The sequence below is a fragment of the Staurois parvus genome, unplaced genomic scaffold (genome assembly GCF_062004578.1).
Source record: "Staurois parvus isolate SC_StPar_1 unplaced genomic scaffold, SC_StPar_1.0 ptg000227l, whole genome shotgun sequence".
Classification (NCBI taxonomy): Eukaryota; Metazoa; Chordata; class Amphibia; order Anura; family Ranidae; genus Staurois; species Staurois parvus.
This window is the reverse complement of record NW_028318023.1, coordinates 2356572-2378309: the sequence shown is the minus strand read 5'-3', so window position 1 is coordinate 2378309 and position 21738 is coordinate 2356572. Positions and strand designations below refer to the sequence as shown.

The window sequence follows — 21738 nt, the reverse complement described above, 5'->3', positions numbered from 1 at the left end:
TCATGACAATCTGGTACAGCAGGACCTGGGGGATGGAGAGGGGGTCCAGTGTAAGTTCCCCTTGCAGATTTTCTGTAAAGGGGAACTTACACTTTAAGTAACACTTACATGCTTTATTCATCATTCATCTTATGACAGTTAAAGAAGGAACAGCAGACTATTCTCTTTACATGTCACTTGTTAGCATTTGAAATCCCAGTGTCTTTCTTTCCTCTCCTTGCAGTGCTGACAGTACAGGCTAGATGGCTTCTGATTGGTCAGTGCCATCCATGTGATGATGCCAACCAACTAGAAGCCCTGTAGTCTGTACTGGCTAAGCAATACGGACAGGAGATTAAGTTGTGGGGGTTTCAAATCCCTGGGCCAGTGCAGAGGCTTGGGAAGGGGGTCCAATGTAAGGTGAACATAAAATTTAAAGAAGCATTTACATATTGTCCATGTAGGGTCAAGCTACAGTGTCTCTGAAAAGGGTGCTCCCCCTTCCCCTGATCCCCTTATAGTTACCTGGCTTGTGATTCCACGCAGCTCTCTCTTCTATAACAGATAGAGATACTACCCAGCTTTCTGACCTACTCCTCTGTGACAGCGTTTGGGCCCAGCAACCAGTTGCTAGATCCCAATATTGTCAGATAACTGGGGGAATGACACCACAACAAAATTGATTTTAGCATTGGCTGGGACAGAGGATTGAGTGGCAAAGGAGTGCAGGCAAGGTGACTATAATGGGTCTGGGCTTTCATAGAGACACCCTGCAAAGACTCAGGGACTCGGGACTGAATAGAAAGAAATACAAATCATTTAACCACCTCCCACGCGCCATATAAAGAAATGACGGGAGGGTGGCGGTTCTCTCATTCTGGGAGGACGTCATATGACGTCCTCCCACTCTAGCTGTGCATGCGCGCCCTTGGGGGCATGAGGCATGGCAATCATCAATCACAGTAAAGTGTCGATGACGTAGGCTCTATCATGTGATCAGCTGTGTTCAATCACAGCTGATCGCATGTAAATAGGAAATGACGGTTAGCAGCAGTCCTCTCCTCACGCTGACAGTGCGTGAGGAGAGGAGAGCCGGTAAGCAGCATTCCTCAGGGGGGTACATGTACAATGATCATCAGGGCTCATGATCATCAGGGCACTGATGATCAGTGTAGCCCCATCAGTGCCACCTCTCAGTGCCCATCAATGACACATACCAGTACCCATCAATGCCACATACCAGTGCACATCAATCAGAGCTGCCTATCAGTGCTAGTCAGTGCTGCCTATCAGTGCCAGTATGTTCCGCCTAACAGTGCCCAGCAGTGCCGCCTATCAGTGCCCATCAGTGCCGTCTACAGTTCCAATCAGTGCCGCCTATCAGTGCCAGTCAGTACCGCCTATCAGTGCCTATCAGTGCCCATCAGTGCCGCCTATTAGTGCCATATATGAGTGATGCCTGTCAATGCCAACCAGTGATGCCTGCCAATGCCCATCAGTGCCTCCTCATCAGTGCTACCTATCTGTGCTCATCAGTGCCCATCACTGCAGCCTCATTAGCTCACATCAGTAAAGGAGAAAATTACTTATTTTCAAAATTTAATAACAGAAACTAAGAAACTTTTTTTTTCAAAAATGTCAGTCTTTTTTAGTTTGTTTAGCAAAAAATAAAAAACCAAGTGGTGATTAAATACCACCAAAAGAAAGCTCTGTCTCAAAAAAATTATAAACATTTTGTTTGGGTACAGTGTTGCATGACCTCACAATTGTCATTCAAAGTGTGCCAGTGCTGAAAGCTGAAAATTGGCCTGGGCAGGAAGGGGGTAAAAGTGCCCGGTAGGCAAGTGGTTAACAGGTAAATACAAATCATTTAACAGGTAAAACAGCTCCCCTGTGAGTTTGCTTGGGTTCAGCTTTAAGGTATATAACATCCAATTATCAACATTTCCTAAAAACTTTAACATTTTAAAATCACTTTCAATATTTTAAACCTTCAGTTTTTATTAACATAATACATAGTGATTATCCCATGAAGGTACTTGTGAAGGCACTTACTGTAGTAGGGTGAGAATTTTCTGTCCCAATTTTTCAGTTTGGCTCCTGTATTTTCATGCTGAATCTCACAGAGTTCCCTTACACTGTAAGGGGGGACATTGCAGAGTCTGTTGTAAGAGAGGACTCTGGGGACTCTGATGCAAGGGGAGTGCTGCAGACTCTGGTGTAAAGGGGAACTCTGATATAAAGGGGTCTCTGATAACCAGAGCCCCCACTTACATTAGAGTTCCTAGCATTCCCCTTTATTCAAGGTTCCCAGAGCCCTCCCTATTTGAATCTGCAGAGTTTCCCCTTACATCTTAAAGTGTATAGTTGCCCATTACATCTGAATCCACTAATTTCCCCTTTACATCTGAATAAACAGATTTCTCCTTTACATCTGAATCTGTTGAATCTGTAGAGTTCCTCTTTTCATCTGAATCCCCAGAGTTCCCTATTACATCTGAATCTGCAGAGTTCCCCTTTACATCTGAATCCACAGAGTTCCCCTTACATATGAATTTTCAGAGTTCCCCTGTACATCTAAATTTGCAGCGTTCCCCATACATCTGAATTTGGGGAGTTCCCCTTTACATTTAAATCTGCAGATTTTACATTGTAAGGGGGGACTCTGCAGACTTTGATGTAAGGGAGAACTTTGGGGACTCTGGTGTAAAGGGAAATGCTAATATAAAGGTGCCTCTGGTAACCAGAGCTCCTACTTATATCTGAGATCCTAGCATTCCCCTATAATCAGGGTTCCCAGTTCCCCCCTTACATCAGAGTCCACTGAGTTCCCCGTTACATCTGAATCTGTAGAATTTCCACTGTAAGGGGAATCTCTGTGGGCTCTAATGTAAAGGGGAGCTCTGATGTAAGGGGTGCGCTGGAAACCCTGATTTAAGGGGGGCTCTGATGTAAGAGGGAGTGTTGTGGACACTGGTGTAAAGGGGAACTCTGATGAAAGGGAATATTTGCTCACCAAAGCCCCCCAACATCAGAGCCTGCAGAGCACCCCTTACATCAGTGTGCCCTCATACATTGGTGTACTCACTAAGGGGCAGGAAAGAGAAGGAAGGGAAAGAGGAGACTTTAGTCACAGTGGATGGTGAGCTAACTGACCTGAGGATGGAGGCTGTCGGCACCTTTCATCATCCCGCTGTTGGACTTCAAACTTCCAGCCCACACATCCCCTTTTCTGAGGGGGGAAGACACAGAAGGAGTGAGGCGGGGGGAGGAGGAACAGATCCAGTTCTCTCTCCTCTCCCGTCCATACGAGGTGGGAGGGGGGGGGCGATCAATGCTGGCTCTGGGCTATGTGAGAGGGATACCATCAGCTCAGACTGCTACAGCCAGCAACCCTGCCTGGGAGCCACAGTCTGGGCTCTTAGACCCAAGATTTGTGAGTGTTCACATTGCAGAGCTCACCCCTTCATTTTACAAAGGAGGAAGGGGAGTAAAGAACAACTAATGAATGAATGAATAATTAATATATTAGTTCCAGATCAGAGTATCGTTGGGATCGTTTTTAACCCTTTTGCCTCCCCTCTCACTTCTCTCCAGTATATTTCAGCTGTACCCTGTCACTGCAGTGACCTGATGCATTTAATGCATCTAATGCAGCATTAGTAAACTCTGGGAGGGATTTACGAAAAGTTGTGCATTCAGAAGCTGGTGCAGTTGTGCATGAGAGCCAATCAGCTTCTAAGCTCAGCTTGTTCAATTAAGCTTTGGCAATAAAACCTGGAAGCTGATTGGTTTCTGTGCAGTTTCTATGACTTTGCACTCTCCATCTTTAGTAAATCAACCCCTCTGTGTTTTAACTCCCTCAATTCCAACATGTTTCTTTGTTTCCCAAACAAATGTGGCAAACATGGAAATCGCCTTATGGTTTCTACTTTCCAAAAAAATGAGTCATTTTGGGACATAAAGTAATTAAAACAATATTTTTCTTTTTCATTTTGTGCTTTTCCTTTACTGTACATAGTAAAATTAAAAACCCAGCAGATATTAACCACCAAAAGAAAGCTCTAGCTGTCTCCAATACATTATATTAAATGTGGGTACCATGTTGCATGGCCGAGTAATCGTCAGTCAAACTATCACATCACTGAAAGCTGGTAATGAATAAGTGACACGGGGATAATACTGTCTACTGCCTAGAAGATTAGAAAAACATATTTGTTATGATACACAGTGCTTTAGCAAAATGAATGTCATTAATTTAGTGTTTACATCATTTAGTATTGGCAATTTATACAGTAGTGTGTATGCTTCCTAGATTACGTATATTCCTGTGTATTGAATGTGATCCAACAATTTTCATCAAAAAACGAGATTATGCTGTATGACAGTGAATCTGTGAGCTTGTCAGTATGTATAAAGTAACAGAACTAGTATAACCTGTCAGCAGGTATCTTTGGTTCTAGCTACAGTTTGCTAGTGGTGCCCAGCTCCCTGCCAGGGGGCTTCTCCCAACGTTTCCAGAAAGACCAGTCAAAGTCCTTGGGCAAAGCGATCATCTTCAATGCCCATGCAAATTCTAATTACTTTGACCTTTTGAATGACAAACTACAAAGGCAAATTCTGCACTCTTTTATTACCTTTTTTTCCTTTACAATGACCTGGTTTTAACAAAAGATTTACTTTATATACATATGGTTGCTGTATTGCCTATTTTGGGTAGGAATTAAGTGGAATAAATTAACTAAATATTTTTAAATTTCTACAGAATGTGATATGTTCCTGTGTGCAATGTTCCAGTTTAAAAATAATGGCACTGTGTTTTAATGACCCTATGCATGATCGTTAGGCCTCATTCACACAGGCATACTTATCTGTACACCCAAGTGAAGGGCTATCTTTGACAGGTTTTCTGTGCATGCAGTCCCATTCAAGTCTACTGTGATGCAATAGCTGCACAGACCTATGTCCCCATTTCACAGCCATATGGGTGCGTGCCCCCAAACGCACACTGTCTGTGGTTGGGGATATGAAGGATATTAGGACCGTGCAGCCGCTGTGCCCCATTATACATGAATGGGACTGTCTGCACGGGGATATACGGAACACCTGTGCATCTCGTACAGGCATAGATGGCCCTTCGCATGGGTTTGGATAGGTACTGTATGCCCATGTGAATTATGCCTTATGCTGCAGTTAAAATAACAGGAAGGTATTCATTAGTTTTTAGAACTTGCAGGATTATTAAATGTTTGCATATTTCTTATGTTGGTAAACTGCATTACAATTGCTTGATGAACCCTCTCTTCTTCTATCAATGCTTATTGCACTGCTTCACAGCTGATTGTCTTCTTTCACTGCTATTCTATACTTCCAGTATGTGTTCTGCTGTACAGTGGCTGAAAGAAGCCTATACAATATCAAATTAGGGAACTTACACAGGCTGCATTTAGGAATGTAGTTATATAGCTTGTGTCTTATATATCTGCCTGGCGTTCATCTTTAACCCTTTTGCTACCATGTTCATACGTCGTACGAATGACAGGTATACACACTCCCAACCACCAGGATTGTGTATATATCCAACGTCTAGCTATCAGATGGAAGCAGTCTGGTGCCTCCACCAGCTTTAGATTGCTTCCACACACCACCTTCCCTCCACCTTGTATCTTAGTCTTGGCTTGCCCATCTGTGGGCTCGGCATGGAGGGGGCCACCAAATAGAGGGGAGGGAGCTGAGCGGACGTGCATCCAAGCAATGTAATTTCCAGTTTCCCCTTTCACTTTGCCTGGCCGGCATAGTTGGGAAATAATCTGATGCAGTGTGATTTGCACTTCATTACATAGGGGACTTTTTGTCCCCAATGTGCCTGAGGGAAAAATAGTTAGGTCATTTTTTTTTAATTGTAAAAAAATACATTTACACCCAAGCACATAAAACCCAAAAATGCTTTTTGAAGCCCCCCACCCTTCCATAGATGTACGTCCAAATATAAATGTACATGTCAGGGGCACTTATGCATGAAAACATTGTTTGTAAAACATATGTTACATATCACAGAGCATGCCCAAGTGAGAGCAATATTTCTAGCACTAGACCTTCTCTGTAACACTAAACTGAAGACCTGTAGGGACCTTTTAAAGCGTCATATAGAAAATATAGGGTACTGAAGTTTGTTACCATTTTATGAGCACACGCAAGGTTTGACATGTTAGATGTCTTACTTACTCAGTGTGTTCTCATTTTTTTTTTAGATTTTACCAAAAAATTGGGTAGCTTATTACGTTTGTGTGCCCTAAAATTAACATTGGTATATTTTTAAATGAAATGTTGCATTTTCTAGACCTTTGCAGTAATATCATGTAACGAAAAAATTGGAATTTTTAATTTCCAAGGTATGTGGTTTCAGAAAATATATAATGTTTTGGGGGTTTATGCAATCTTCAGGCTTAAAATGATTCTTTTAAACATGTGTTCAAAAGAATGCAAAAACGGCTCTGGCAGCGAAAGCCCAACTGTCATCAAGTTAGAAATATTTTGTCATTGATGGAGGTTATCAGGATGATTTTCTAAAGGAGTTGAGAATGTGCAATAAAAAATGGTGAAAATTTGCTTCAATTATCCACTCATGTGTAGATGAAATAAATAAGCAGGGGTTTGCTTTTCAAAGCAGAACATTATTCAATTTATTATTAGAGATGAGCGAATTTTTCAAAAAATTCGATTCGGCTGATTCCGCGAATTCCAGGAAGAAATTCGATTCGATGCGAATTAATTCGCTACGAAGTTAACTTATAAAAAGGGTTTCTAGGCTTCAGAGAGCCTTTAAATTAGTGCAGAGCACTGTACCTTTAATTTAAATGCCCTTGGAGATGAGGAAGGAGAAGGAGAAGGATGAGAAGAAGGAGAATGAGAAGGATGAGAAGAAGGAGAAGGATGAGAAGAAGGAGAAGGATGAGAAGAAGGAGAAGGAGAAGGAGGAGAAGGAGAAGGATGAGAAGAAATAGAAGGAGAAGGATGAGAAGAAGGAGAAGGAGAAGGATGAGAAGAAGGAGAAGGAGAAGGATGAGAAGAAGGAGAAGGATGAGAAGAAGGAGAAGGATGAGAAGAAGGAGAAGGAGAAGGATGAGAAGAAGGAGAAGGATGAGAAGAAGGAGAAGGAGAAGGATGAGAAGAAGGAGAAGGATGAGAAGAAGGAGAAGGATGAGAAGAAGGATGAGAAGAAGGAGAAGGATGAGAAGAGGGAGAAGGATGAGAAGAAGGATGAGAAGAAGGAGAAGGATGAGAAGAAGGATGAGAAGAAGGAGAAGGATGAGAAGAAGGAGAAGGAGAAGGATGAGAAGAAGGAGAAGGATGAGAAGAAGGAGAAGGATGAGAAGAAGGATGAGAAGAAGGAGAAGGATGAGAAGAAGGACAGTTCTGTGACAGTTTCTGTCTATTTCTGACAGTTCTGTGACATTCACTCCATACAGCGGTTTCAACCGCTGTATGGAGGGAATGTCCCAGAACTGTCAGAAATAGTCTATTTCTGACAGTTCTGGGACATGTATGGAGTGAATGTCCCAGAACTGTCAGAAATAGTCTATTTCTGACAGTTCTGGGACATTCACTCCATACAGCGGTTTCAACCGCTGTATGGAGGGAATGTCCCAGAACTGTCAGAAATAGTCTATTTCTGACAGTTCTGGGACATTCACTCCATACAGCGGTTGAAACATTGTATCTATTTGTTTCCATAAATGACATTCTGCAGATACACTTAGAGGAGCTCTGCAGATACACTTTTTGCCGGCTTGGAATTATTCTTATTTTCATCCTACTTCTTCTTCTTCTTCTTCCTCTTCATCCTCATCCTCATCCTCTTCTTCTTCTTCTGAGGATGAGGATGAAGAAGAAGAAGAAGAAGAAGTAGGATGAAAATAAGATTAATTCCAAGCCGGCAAAAAGTGTATCTGCAGAGCTCCTCTAAGTGTATCTGCAGAGCTCCTCTAAGTGTATCTGCAGAATAGAGGAACTCTGCACATACACTTTTTGCCGGCTTGGAATTATTCTTATTTTCATCCTACTTCTTCTTCTTCTTCTTCTTCATCCTCATCCTCATCCTCTTCTTCTTCTTCTGAGGATGAGGATGAGGATGAAGAAGAAGAAGAAGAAGTAGGATGAAAATAAGAATTCCAAACCGGCAAAAAGTGTATGTGCAGAGTTCCTCTATTTCTGACAGTTCTCTGACAGCTTCTTCACATGTACAGCGGTTGAAACATCTGTATCCTAAATGGAAACTAATAGATACAATGTTTCAACCGCTGTACATGTGTTCCTTCTGTCAGAGAACTGTCAGAAATAGCGGAGCTCTCTGCAGGGACACTTTTGCCGGCTGATCGGCAAAAATCCGATTCGCGCACCCGAAGTAGGCAAATATTCGGATTCGCCGCGAATCGAATTTTTCCTGAAATTCGTATCGAATTCCGGTTCGCCTGGTTTGATTCGCTCATCTCTATTTATTATACCAAGTAGAATAAATGTTTCTCCAACTAACCTGTGGCCTGTATGTTTTTTTTTATTATACTAGTCCAGTCTTCCATATACAGGGTAACTGATTATCACAAACCACACAATGTTGTTTTTGTCACTACACTGAACCTTAGGGGTACGTTCACATGAGCAGGTACAAACTCTGAGATTTTTAGAGGCAAGAATTTGCAGATTCCTGCAGTTGGTATAGACCAGTGGTTCTCAACCTGTGGGTCGCAACCCCTTTGGGGGTCAAACGACCCTTTCACAGGGGTCCCCTAAGACCATCAGAAAACACATATTTCGGATGTGTAAAGAGCATCTACTGTGTAGAAAGCAGCTGCTGTGTTGAAAGCAGCTACTCTGTTAAAAGCAGCTACTGTGTTGAAAGCAACAGCAGTATTGGAGGTAAAACGACACTCATGAATTATAATTACTGGGTAAATAATTTTATGGTTGGGGGTCACCACAACATGAGGAACTGTATTAAAGGGTCACGGCATTAGGAAGGTTGAGAACCACTGGTATAGACAGATGTGGGCAAATAGCTAGAGCTGCTGAGTCAATACAATAAAATGGCAAGCTGTCGGCAGCCACAGCTGTTTGTGACTGTTCACACAGCCGGTGATTGCCTGCAGTGATTGTGGCTGGACACATTGTATGGGCTAATGGCTATTCACACCTGTTCATTCCAGTAGCAAGAATACTTGCCACTGGAAATCGCAGGCTGTGTAATCGCCCCTGTGAATGTAGCCTAACTAGGTGTCATCTGCTTGCCATAGGCTACTGGCTTTATACTATTTCTGCTTACACCATGTCATCATATACATTAATTTTACACGTTGTAATAGTTTGCCCAACACCACTCTGACAAGAACTTGCAAAAAAGATAGATTGCATTCAGAAAAAAAAATCCATAATGAATAAATATCACAAATTGTTCTTAGGCTAGACTTTTTTGCTTCAAGGGAGTGCTGATTGATTGAAGAATGAATATGCTACTGTGATCTTTTCCTGTCTGGAATGATTATAATATACCATGTGTCCTAATAGTTTTATAGATATACGTGTATTTAACAACACATATGATTGACAAAAACTATAGAACGCTAGTGCCATGATAATTATGTATTCAGAAGCAAGAAAACATGCATATCAAGTGTGTAGAAAGGACAATAAAAGCAGGTGCACTGATGCAGGTGGAATTCGTAAGATGCCAAAAAATCTTAATACAAAGAAAAAATTCTTATCAACCTCAACACCTGCATGTTCATTAACTCACCCATTACACTGGTGTTGGAAATCACAAGCAAAAAAAAAAAGCCTAGGACAAATTGTGTGAATACCTTTTTCCACCATTGCAGTCATTCATATTCATGCATGTCATATTTTTAAAATGAGCAGATACACAAATGAACTATAACGCAGATTGTCAGTCAAGCGTGTAAAATCTAGGACAGCATGTCAATGGAAGTCATGATTGCCTGAATGCTGTGTCATAATCCAAGCACTTTTATAAATAAAAGTTCAAGCACTTTCGAACTGGGTGGCAACATTTTATAGAATGATACGGATTGTAATGGAAAACCTGAAAAAAAAACCTTTTAATGTACATACATCTAATAAGGTACATAACAATTGTGGCAAGAGCAAACGACAAGAATTATAGTAGTCCACATAGCTGCAGTTGGCTTAGTAGTAATGTTTCTTGCTCAAAACCTTGCATAATGTCAATGCTACAATGATATGTGGAGAGGAGGGCGCTCGGGAGTTTCAGGCACTTCTACTTTAGCAGGCCATACATGGGTCGAATTCTGAACGATTTTTCGATTGAAAACATCGTTCCTTCTGTAATCCAATGGTGCCACCAATGATTGAAAAAATCGGTCATTTTTCACAAATTTTCCAGCATGCCTGATAAATGAAATGGGGAGGAACCATGAAAATCGGCTGGTGTCATTGCCCCACTAACAGAGCGAAAATCGTCCGATTATTCTTAGATCTGATTTTCGAACGCAAAATTGTTTGGAAGTCGACCCTTGTATGGCTGGCCTTATTCTCCCACTGCATAATGCCCCTGCTCTCCTTGCTGGTCACCTCTTCCGTCTTGATAGGTTACTTTCACTTTGTCCTGCTACGCTGGCACCTTCGCAACGTCCCCTCCCTCTATGTAATGCAATTCTCTACACCTTCTAAGATGATGCAGTAATCTAACACTTTCACATCGATATCCCCCCCCCACTTCCCTGTTCACTATACCCAGTTTCTCAATTGCCCCCACACACACACACACACTCAGTGTTGCCAACCTACCAGATTGAAATTAACACCTAAGTTTTAACTGGCATTTTTAAAAGTTAAAAAATTACAGTTTTTAGTGCACATTTCAGTATACAAGCTTCAGACAAGTACAATATGGGGGCAGCACAGTGGCTAAATGGTTAGCACTTCTGCTACTACTAGGATCACTGGTTCAAATGCCAACCACAGCGCCACCTGCCTGGAGCTTGCATGCTCTCCCCGTGCCTGCATGGGTTTCCTCTAGGCACTCCAGCTTCCCCCCACACCCCCAAATACATGCCGATAGGTTAATTGGATCCTGTCTAAATTGGCCCTAGTATGTGTATGTATGAATGTGAGTTAGGGACCTTAGATTGTACGCCCCTTGAGCGTGAGGGACTGATGGGAATGTACAATATATATAAAGTGCTGAGTAAATTGACAGCACTGTATAAGTACCTGTAATAAATATGCAATTAGCAATGTGATTTAAGGAACAAAACATTTCTTTTATTTTTGATATAGTAAGTAGCTCAGGGAAACTACTAATGAGGACAAGAAATTAGAATGGACAAACACACACACATTAAATTGACTCTCACAGTGACTCTGACAGCAGTGTGCAGCAGCATAGATGAGACAGTAATTGTCTCTCTCCAAACCCAGAGATCCTTTCAGTCCACTCCAGTCCAAACTGTACTGACAGTCCAACTCCTGGCTTGTCTTGCTCTCGTCCCACAGATCCGCATGTGAGGCTCCGGCCTCTGCTCAGCTCCCTTGCATCATGATATCACATGACATGCTCATACACCACCTCTGCCAGACCCATCCCCCGCCAGCGCCAACTAAACACAGTGTAGCAGGCACTCAAATGGTTTTGCATGGCGGTATACACATGCTGCAGCTGTCATGCCTTGCATCCCAGCAAAAAGTATCCTCCCTGTCACATTCAGTGGGCAGTGCCGCCTGCTGAATCAATATATATAAATATAATGCAACTCATCAGCTAGGGGGAGATAGACCTCAATTGTTGCTAGGAGGGCTAGGAGTAGCAGCCTGGGTGTGATAGCTAGCAGGGGTCAAACTTTGGTCAGAGATGAAAAGCTCTACAGGCCAGCCCTCTGGAACGTCCCCCTGCTCTAGAACTTTGGAGAAAGGTCTAGAAACAGTGGGTGGATTAGAGAAGTGGCTGATCTGCACTTTGAGGGATCCTGGCCAATCTCACATAGGAGGCTTGAAAAGGGGTCAGGACAACCCTTAAAAGTGAGGGAGCCTGCTCAGCTGCAGAAGAGTTTGGGTGGAAGATGTGAGAGAGGCAGAGATGTAGGAGCCTGGGAAGGGGCCCACTGGGATGGGGCCTACCTATAGATCGGGAGCTTGGAAGGAAGAAAATTCAGGGCTTCACCGACCCCCAGAGCGAGGACAACCTGTGCAGCAGCTGCCCAGCTAAAAGGCCTGGTAGCAGTCACCGACCCACCAGCAGCACAGAAGAAGAACTGAGTGAGTAATCCTGCCCCCCTGGGCCAAATAAGGGAAGGAGCATTCTGGTGGGAAACCTAACTAGCTCTATATCTGGGACTGTTAACCCTTTCAAGCAGCAGCCGCTGGATCCCCTTTTCCAGGGATTCCTCCAGACAGATGAGTAAAGAGGATTTATCTAGGGTCTGGGGTGGTACACCAGGGGAGGCTGGAGAGCTATCCTAGAAGAGAATCCTTTTTTATGGACTTGTATATAGTTGCTAAGAAGTTGTCCTCAGTTTGCTGTTCCTTGGGCATTCCATACAACCTAACCCTATTCAAGTTGAAATTCCTCTAATAAAACATCAAAACAAAGCTCAAGGAATGGTTACTGACTCCAGGATGCAGGTGTGTGTGAAAATGTGTGTTGCCTGGCTATGCAGGACTATAGGGGGACCCAAATACTCAGCAACTCCTAAGGGGGTAGTGCTACATATATATCCCAGAAAAACAGAAATACATACTCACCGAGAGTGTAAAAAAGGAATATACAGTGGTGGATCAACAAGAATAAGATTATACTGCAATGGTTAACAGGTATAAAGGTATTTTTCAAAATAAGTGAGCGCTTAAAACAACTAGTATAAAATCACAAAAATTAAAATAAAAGAAGAAGAAAACAGCAGCTGAACACCAAAGAGGTACCATATGAACCTTCTCAATAAAAATGCATACAAGGGAGAGGTGCAGCGCTAACTAAATGAATAAATATACTTATATACTTGATAAATATAAATATAAATCAGTAAAAAGTGCTATTAAAGTGCAAAACGGTGACTAAATGATGGATATAGTCCATATCGTGCTCAGAATCCAAGAGAGTCCTTTAAGAGCTCCAATCCCTGGATTCGTGGATGAGGTGATAAAAGTAAAAATTGCGCACTCACCAAATGCGCAATTCAAATGCGCATTCAAAGCTGATATTCCAAGGTCCTCATATGGATCTGGTCAGATCTGGTCATGGAAAGCCCTCTGTCACCTGGTAGTGTATTCCACACATAGAAGAAAAGGCCGCTCTGCAGATGTAAAGGACTCCCACTGAGAACACTCAACAGCACGCCCACGTGCTAACGCACCTCCTCAGGTAGATTACTCCGCCTCGGCAGTAACACGGTTCACAGCTGTGAACCGTGTTACTGCCGAGGCGGAGTAATCTACCTGAGGAGGTGCGTTAGCACGTGGGCGTGCTGTTGAGTGTTCTCAGTGGTAGTCCTTTACATCTGCAGAGCGGCCTTTTCTTCTATGTGTGGAATACACTACCAGGTGACAGAGGGCTTTCCATGACCAGATCTGACCAGATCCATATGAGGACCTTGGAATATCAGCTTTGAATGCGCATTTGAATTGCGCATTTGGTGAGTGCGCAATTTTTACTTTTATCACCTCATCCACGAATCCAGGGATTGGAGCTCTTAAAGGACTCTCTTGGATTCTGAGCACGATATGGACTATATCCATCATTTAGTCACCGTTTTGCACTTTAATAGCACTTTTTACTGATTTATATTTATATTTATCAAGTATATAAGTATATTTATTCATTTAGTTAGCGCTGCACCTCTCCCTTGTATGCACAGGTATAAAGGTATACCACAGCATTTAAACAATTGAAGGAATGACCTGCACCAATCAAACAGCAGAAAATATTGATACTGCAATAACAAGTAATACAGCTAATAGGATGTAATTCAGTGAATGTCATAGAATACTCCTTCCAAGGTCAGCATCCAGTAGTACACGGCTCTAGTCCTTCGGCTGGCCAGCTCATTGGGACCCAAAACTCCTTGTATAGAAGCTATTGCATAGAATCCTGATAAATGGGCCCTTTGGAACTTGTTACCATTTTAGTTCCTTTATTAGCTGTATGCTGTTGAGAAGTTGGCAGAATTTCAACTGTTTCCCCCTGCCATCAACAACCAAACTCTCTCTGGGCTGTTTAATCAAATCGATTTCACGTGTTTTTTCTTCACCAAATGAGTTTCGATTTTCTGCCACTCCAGGTGTTTTTTTTAGATTAGTGGCATAAATTTTTTTACTATGCAGCGTGAGTTGAGAGACATTAGTCTAAGCTGAAGGAAGTTACCGCTATAATTATACACATTTCTGTTACACACACCTATCTAATTTGCATGAGGCCATCAAAAAAGGAATTTAGAAGTATTTAGAATTTAGAAATAAGTGTGCAGTTTATAATTTTACCATTTTAAAAATATGCCTCTCACAATAATATTTTGTTCGTACAGCTCTGTAAAATAGTAAAACGGTAATATTCTCATTCCCTTGTTAATGGTTTCTCTCCATGTACATTTTGTTTTGTTTTTTTTGGTTTTTGGTTTTTTTAATTCAAATATTTATTGATTTTTCATATTTATAAATACATATATAGTAAAAGGGAAAGGAAAAAAGAACATAACAATACATTTCATCAACGTTCTCATATCATATATAAAGTTCTTAATCCTATCTCTTTCTATTTCCCCCTATTTATATCCCATGCCTCTACCCCTACACCCTACCACATCCCTCCACCCTCCCACTCTGCATTTTTCTCTTTTCTCCTTCCCTATAAAATCAAGAAACTTCTCTTCTCATTTCTTATTGCTTCATATATATTCGTTTGATGTACAAAATCTTCCCATTTCTCCCATCTCCTATTATATATCTCCATCTTACCTTCTTGGATATAGTATAATTTCTCCATCTTACTAATCTGATTTACTCTCTCTACCCAGTCCTTTTCTCTCGGAACCTCTAAACTATGCCAGAATCTAGGTATCAATCCCTTTGCTGCATTCACATAGTACCATATACCCGAATCCTTGTATTTATTCACTGGTATATCTGTCTTATGTAACAAACACACTTCTGGATCTAATCCTATCTTTATCCCTGAGATCTTCTCCATTAAGTTGACCGTCCTCTCCCAAAAACTTTGAATCCTTGGGCACTCCCACCAAATATGAAACCACGTACCAATCCCTCCACACCCACGCCAGCACTCTTGTGTTCTCTCTATACCCATTTTATGTTCCACCTTTGGTGTGATGTGCCATCTTACCAAACTTTTATAATTTACCTCCACTTCTCTCATGCTGATATTTTCATGTGTGAGTCTATATATTTTCCTCTGTTTATCCTCATCTATCTCTATCCCCAAGTCCTTTTCCCATTTTTCTATATACATTGGTTTTACCTCCGTGACTAACTCAGTGAGAATTTTATATATTTTTGCCGTGCCCCATTTCCCCTCACCCCGTGATTCCAACAACTTCTCAAACAGGTTCCATTCCTTTCTCCCTCTCATAGGTTTCGGAAGACTCTCAACAAAGTGTTTTAATTGGTGATATTTCCACTCATCAATCTTAATAAAAAGTTCCCTTCCACCTTTCTTTAAATCTTTTCATGTTTTCAATTTCTGTCCATCCATAATATCCCTTAATTGAATGTCTTCCTTTTTAATCCATTTTCCCATAATCCCCTCTATACCTGGTGGAAAATACTCCATATTCCTTAGTGACATTAATTGTGAATTAAAATCCCACTTCATACGTTTATGTAAATTATCCCAAACCTTTAAAACATTCAGTGTATACACACTCGTGGTATTTTTTAAACCTCTATATTGTGTTGGTGCCCATATGTTTCTACTCAGGTCAACTCCACTCAGATCGTTCTCTATCTTAACCCATCTTTTCCCCCTTATATTGTGTGTCCAGTCATAAATTCTTGTTAAAACTACAGCATTATAGTATCTCCTAAAATCTGGCACTCCCAATCCCCCTCTCTCTTTACCTCTACTCATCAGATCATAGGATATTCTAGGTTTTTTATTTTTCCATATAAATTTTGTTATCATCTTTTTAATTTCTTTAAAAATTAAATTTCTTTCCATGTACATTTTGTATACTCTTCCTATAAACTTCACACACCAGAGGTGTGTGAACTTTACATTTTTCACTGTAGTGACTGCATCAGAATGTGTCAATGTACTGCATATTGAAATGGCTTTTTCTAGTCCAATTTTGGAGCGTACAGAAAAAGGTAACAACACCACATCTCAACTAGAAGCTGGCCACACATGGAGCAAAATCCACCTGGTTCAGCAGGAACTGGCTGAATTTCCCATTCACAAGAAGGTAATTGATCGATTGATTTTGTTGGAAAATCTCCTTTTGATCAGTGTATGCAGCCAATGGGCTCTAGCTTTGATCAGTGTATTCTGATGGTGGGGGAGTCCTGCAGTCAGAATACAAAGACACAACAGGGAGGGTTTCCCCATCGACATCTACTGTGTGAATGAGGAGATCAGCTCCATTTTTTTTTTTAATTCTGCCACTTTTACGGCCTGTAATGTATGTTGTCAACCCAGAATCAGAAATGTCTGTCGATGCACCTTGCTGGTATTATTTACTTAAAGTAAGTAAGTTAAACTTTGGAACTGTAACCAGGTCCTCTGTTACAGAAGTGCTGCAGGATATTCATTGATGTAATGCAATGTAAAGTACAGGCATACCTCGATTTATGATGATCCGAACTTATTCACTAATATCTTGTTGTTAAGGAGCTGGTGGCCTTCCGGCCACCGTGTCCTTAGCAACTATGACTCCTCTTCTGTAAGTGGGATTCCTTGCTGACAGCAGAATGTAAACAAATGAAAAAACAGAACCCTCTTGTTAACAGGTTCTGAGCCTCCCTGTAGCAGAAATACTAACTAGCATGGGTGCGCAAAATCACGTGTATATACCCGCGCCGTCATTCGCGGCCTCGGCTATCAATCACCGGGTCCCGGCTGGTGATTACTCGCCGGCACCCGATGATCGCCGAGCATCTCCGACGGGGGAGATACCTGTGTATAGACAATACAGATCTCTCCCCTGTCAGATCCTCCACACTGCCTGCAGCAGTCCCGCTGTCTCGTATAAGTCCCGCTATAAGTTGCTGATCGCCGCCATTACCAGTAAAAAAAAAATAAAAAATTCCAGTATCTATACCGCCATTTGTAAACGCTATAACATTCACGTAAACAAATTAATTTACACGTATTGGGATTTTTTTTAAGCAAAGACATACATTTTAGTCTAAAATTTATGACAAAATTTGATTTTTAAAATTTTTTACTGGACATGTTTATTAGCAAAAAGTCAGAAATTATTTTTTTCTCAAAATTGTCGGCCTTTTTTTTTTAATAGTGCAAAAAATAAAAAACACACAGACAATCAAATACCACCAAAAGAAAGCTCTATTTGTTGAAAAAAGGACGTAAATTTAATTTGGGTGCAGTGTTGCATGACAGCACAATTGTCCTCTGGAGGGCAAGTGGTTAAAGAGACCTTCTAGATTTCAATAAGCCCCCGGCCGCAGACCCCAGACAACCACTGCCCAGGGTTGTGGGGAAGAGCTCCTTGTCCCCATCAACATAGGGATAAGGTGCTTTGGGAGGGAGCCCCCCTTTCCCAAAACAACCCCCTTGTTGAGGGCATGTGGCCTGGTATGGTTCAGGAAGTGGAGGGGCTAGCCCCCCTTTTCTGGCCTGCTGGGCAGCATGCTTAGATAAGGGTCTGATATATATTTTGGGGGGGGTGAGCCCACGCCATTTTTTTAAAAAATTTTGGTCTGGGATTCCCTTTAAAATCCCTTTAAAAATGTTAGACCATTAGGTCTGATCTGGATTTTGGGGGCACCACACACCAATTTTTTTTTAATTTTGGAATTGGGTTATCCTCAAAATCCATACCAGCCCCAAAGGGCCTGGTATGGATTGGGGGAGACCCCCATGTTGTTTTTTAATTTTCTTTTTCACCAGCACTTTTGTTTACATTCTGCTGTCAGCAGGGACTCCTGACATACCAACAGTATCAAGGGCCACAATATAGCTGGCAGTGTCCAGCATTGAGAACTGTCCAGTTTTTCCATCCAGTTTAGCTTTTTTCACACTGTTGTATTTGCAAAGGAAAGTCTAGGCCCAGCTCACCTAACATAGGTACACCCAGGCAACTCAGTCATAAGCTCTTGCTACATCAACCATCTGTTGCCTGCGTTCATACCCTAGTGGGGAAAGCAGTGTGGTGCTCTTGTGGTTATGTACTGTACTGCTATACACTGTGTATCTGCTTTCAAGCTTTCACACTGGGTTTAATTTACTAAAACTGGAGAGAGCAAAATCTGGTGCAGCTCTGCATAGAAACCAGTCAGCTTCCAGGATTTACTGTCAAAGCTAAACTGAAAAAGCTGAAATTAGAAGCTGATTGGCTACCATTCACAGACGCACCATATTTTTCACTCTGCCGTTTAAGTAAATCAACCCCACTGGTATCTACTATATAGTCCCAGGTGTGATTTTAGGGTGACCATAAGGCACTGTGAAATTTGCAAACCCACAATGTCTAAAGTATTATAACCTGAGGTGTCAGGGGGGTTAAGACCTTTAGCAGAGGCAAGTTAAAAACAGAGGACCCAATATTGTTAGCTCCTGAAGGGGTAGTGCTGTAGAACATTTCAAGGACTTGTGAAAAAAATATTTGGTTTAGGTGTCTGGGTTTAGATACAGTTAAAGTCTTACGCTAATGTGAAAAAGTTATAAATATAAGTTATAAATATAAGTTTCGAAAAATATAATGTAAAAAATACTGAAATGATTTACCCTAAATTATAAAAATAAAATAAAAAATGTATGTGACTTGCAAGCCAAACTATATATTCAATCAAGTGTTTCTATGGATCGCCAACATTTAACACATAACTCAAACTGTGCGACCTAATAATACATTTATAAATGTAGCTCTCCTTAAAAATATATTAATCCATGCTTGTGATTTGTGATAAACGCATAACATAATCAAATCATACTTTTATAGATAAAACAATTATAATGAGATAATTTCAATTAAAAAAATCCACATATAAAAAAATGTGATTATTACTTTACTCTAAAAAATATATAGTCCCATTAATCAATAAGTGATCCAAAAATCGTGACGTGGTGACTTATTAATCATAAAATAGTGATTTTCTGTGATCCTCCAACCAGTAAGATTGTGCGCTCACCTCTTTCTATGCCTAAAAAGTAGGCTACACACGCTTGTGGTTCACGCAACCTGGAACCTGCTGGAACAGCTGTAGCATATCATGGATATGTGATCTCTCCTATGGATACCTCGATAAGCCCCTTAATAGCTGGATATCTGTGCAGGGATTAATCCCTCCTTGATCTGCCAGAAATCACCTGCTTTTCTCCTCCTGATTATCTCTTCCTCATTCGTTCCTCAGCAATAAATGAAAATAGGAGACATAGTGCTTTATCCCTAAAACAATACGTTTTATTCCAATACCAATCTCTGTTGCACTCACATTTAAGATAAGATAAAAACGCTCGGTAACAATAAATCCTCTGTCAGCCGCTGAGGCATGTACTTGCCGTCTGCCGTCTGATCTCTTCTGGTGCCGAGTGACGTCGTAGCCCGATCACAGCCCCCTGATGAAGCCACGTGACCTATGGCGTAACACGTAGGGGTGGCGCTACGACGTCACTCGGCACCAGAAGAGATCAGACGGCAGACGGCAAGAGTAAAGTAATAATCACATTTTTTTATATGTGGATATTTTTTTATTGAAATTATGTCATTATAATTGTTTTATCTATAAAAGTATGATTTGATTATGTTATGCGTTTATCACAAATCACAAGCATGGATTAATATATTTTTAAGGAGCGCTACATTTATAAATGTATTAGTACCCTAAATTATATTAATGGTTGAATGTTATACAAGGAAGTTGGAAAATCAATATTTTTAGGAGAAAACTCAGGCAGTATGTCTATTGGCACAAATGCCACAAACCAACAAAATCCAAAAAACAATTCCAGCAATTAACTAAAGCAGTTAAATCTATTTTATTTTTGAATATTTCTCAATGCTTCAAACTTTTTTTTTGAAAATTAAGCAAAGTTATAATAGATATAATAGTATAATAGTCTATACATTGTTAAAAAAAAATTTTTTTTTTTGGATGTAAGGTTTTCTGCCATTTTGTTTTACTTTGAGATGTGCACAAAAGACAAAAGTATAAATTAAAATGTTTATTTATTGCCAATGTTAATCATTGATTGAGTTGCAACATTTCCCAACAGAATATCTTTGTTTGCCTTCATGTAGCCTTTTTTTTTTTTTTTTTAGTTAAAAGTAAAGGTCAGGGTTTTACGCCCCTTCTAGCAGCCCTATGATTAATCATTTATCTACTTACCCCCTATATAAACCCTCCAGGGTGTTTGGCATTTACATGACTGAATGGTCTGGAGGTACCAATTTCAAAATGAAAGAAATCCTTTTCCTGCTTTTCTTCCTATCCTGCAGCCATGCAGACCCCAGAGGTGAGATACAAAATGATATTTGTCTGTAGGAAAGCTCTGTACTTGTTACTGTGACTCATACAAAGGCTGCTTTTGGATGATGTGGGTCAAACCTCAGCTGGATACTAGTGGTAAACGTAATGGACAGTTTTGGAACAAAACAATTATATGTGATATGGCTGTTTTTTTTTTTTTTTGTCAAACTATTTTTTTTTTTGTAAGAATCTAATTTCTACAGAACAATGGTACATAGCCATGGTACATGAAGTGAAAGCTACCATGTTGCCACAACACTCACTTATTTCTAGCATAGTTTATAGTATAGAAAGAATAAAAGGGACAATCTCACTTTTTTCTGTTGTATAGTTTTATGCACTACGGTCAGTGATGTAAAGACCGATTCTAAAAATCATAACACAATGCACAAGCCTTTGCTGTCCATATCAGCCTATTTGCTTTAGGACTTTAATCTGCCAGTTTGCATTAGAAACTTAAAACGGATTTGTTGTTAAGGACAACAGAGACAGATATTTCAGACACTATTTCCCATAACACCCAATGAAGTATTTTCAAACTTGACAAACTTTCAAACTTTGCTTGCTGTTCACTTGTGGATGTTAAATTGCGTGTAGCACTGCTTTACGTAGCTAAAGTGATAGGTGAAAACAGTTCTAGGCATTCATTGATTATACTTCAGTCATGCCAAATTACAGCTTGATGCCCTTAGACACTTTTGCAACCTTATTATAGTAAATGCTAATTTATATAAAAGCCATTTGTATGATTAAGCACCTTATTTTTTGCAGTTTGGTGTTAGCTAATGTGCTGACTGCTTAGTGTATTATTTTCTTTGGAAAAGTGAATACTGTTGTTTATATCAAACTAAGCTAGTACAAATTAAGAATGCAATCATATCTACACCTCTGAGGCAAATAGCAGCTTGGAGGCAGAAAAACAGTTGGATAAGTTATGTTAAAATTCTCTAAACCCTGAAAATAAAAAAAAAATAATTTACAACAAGCTAACAGCTATCAGGGACTCTATGTACGTTGATGCTAAGCTCCAGGACTAATGCTGTGCTAGGTGATTTCAATTTCAATTTTATG

The 21738-nt window shown here is 40.6% G+C and overlaps 1 protein-coding gene across 3 annotated transcripts in view; it reads left to right on the top strand.

The window, feature by feature from the left end:
- The first annotated feature begins 20507 nt into the window (after positions 1–20507).
- GC (GC vitamin D binding protein) overlaps positions 20508–21738 on the top strand; it is a 191754-nt gene continuing 190523 nt past the window's right edge. For 2 of the 3 annotated variants that reach the window (XM_089679595.1, XM_089679592.1), the window contains exon 1: positions 20509–20653. In XM_089679595.1, the coding sequence (XP_089535721.1) occupies positions 20563–20653 (91 nt within the window). In that variant the 5' untranslated portion in view covers positions 20509–20562. Of the gene's footprint in view, positions 20654–21738 lie in introns of all 3 variants that reach the window. The other variant, XM_089679594.1, reaches the window with a different exon arrangement.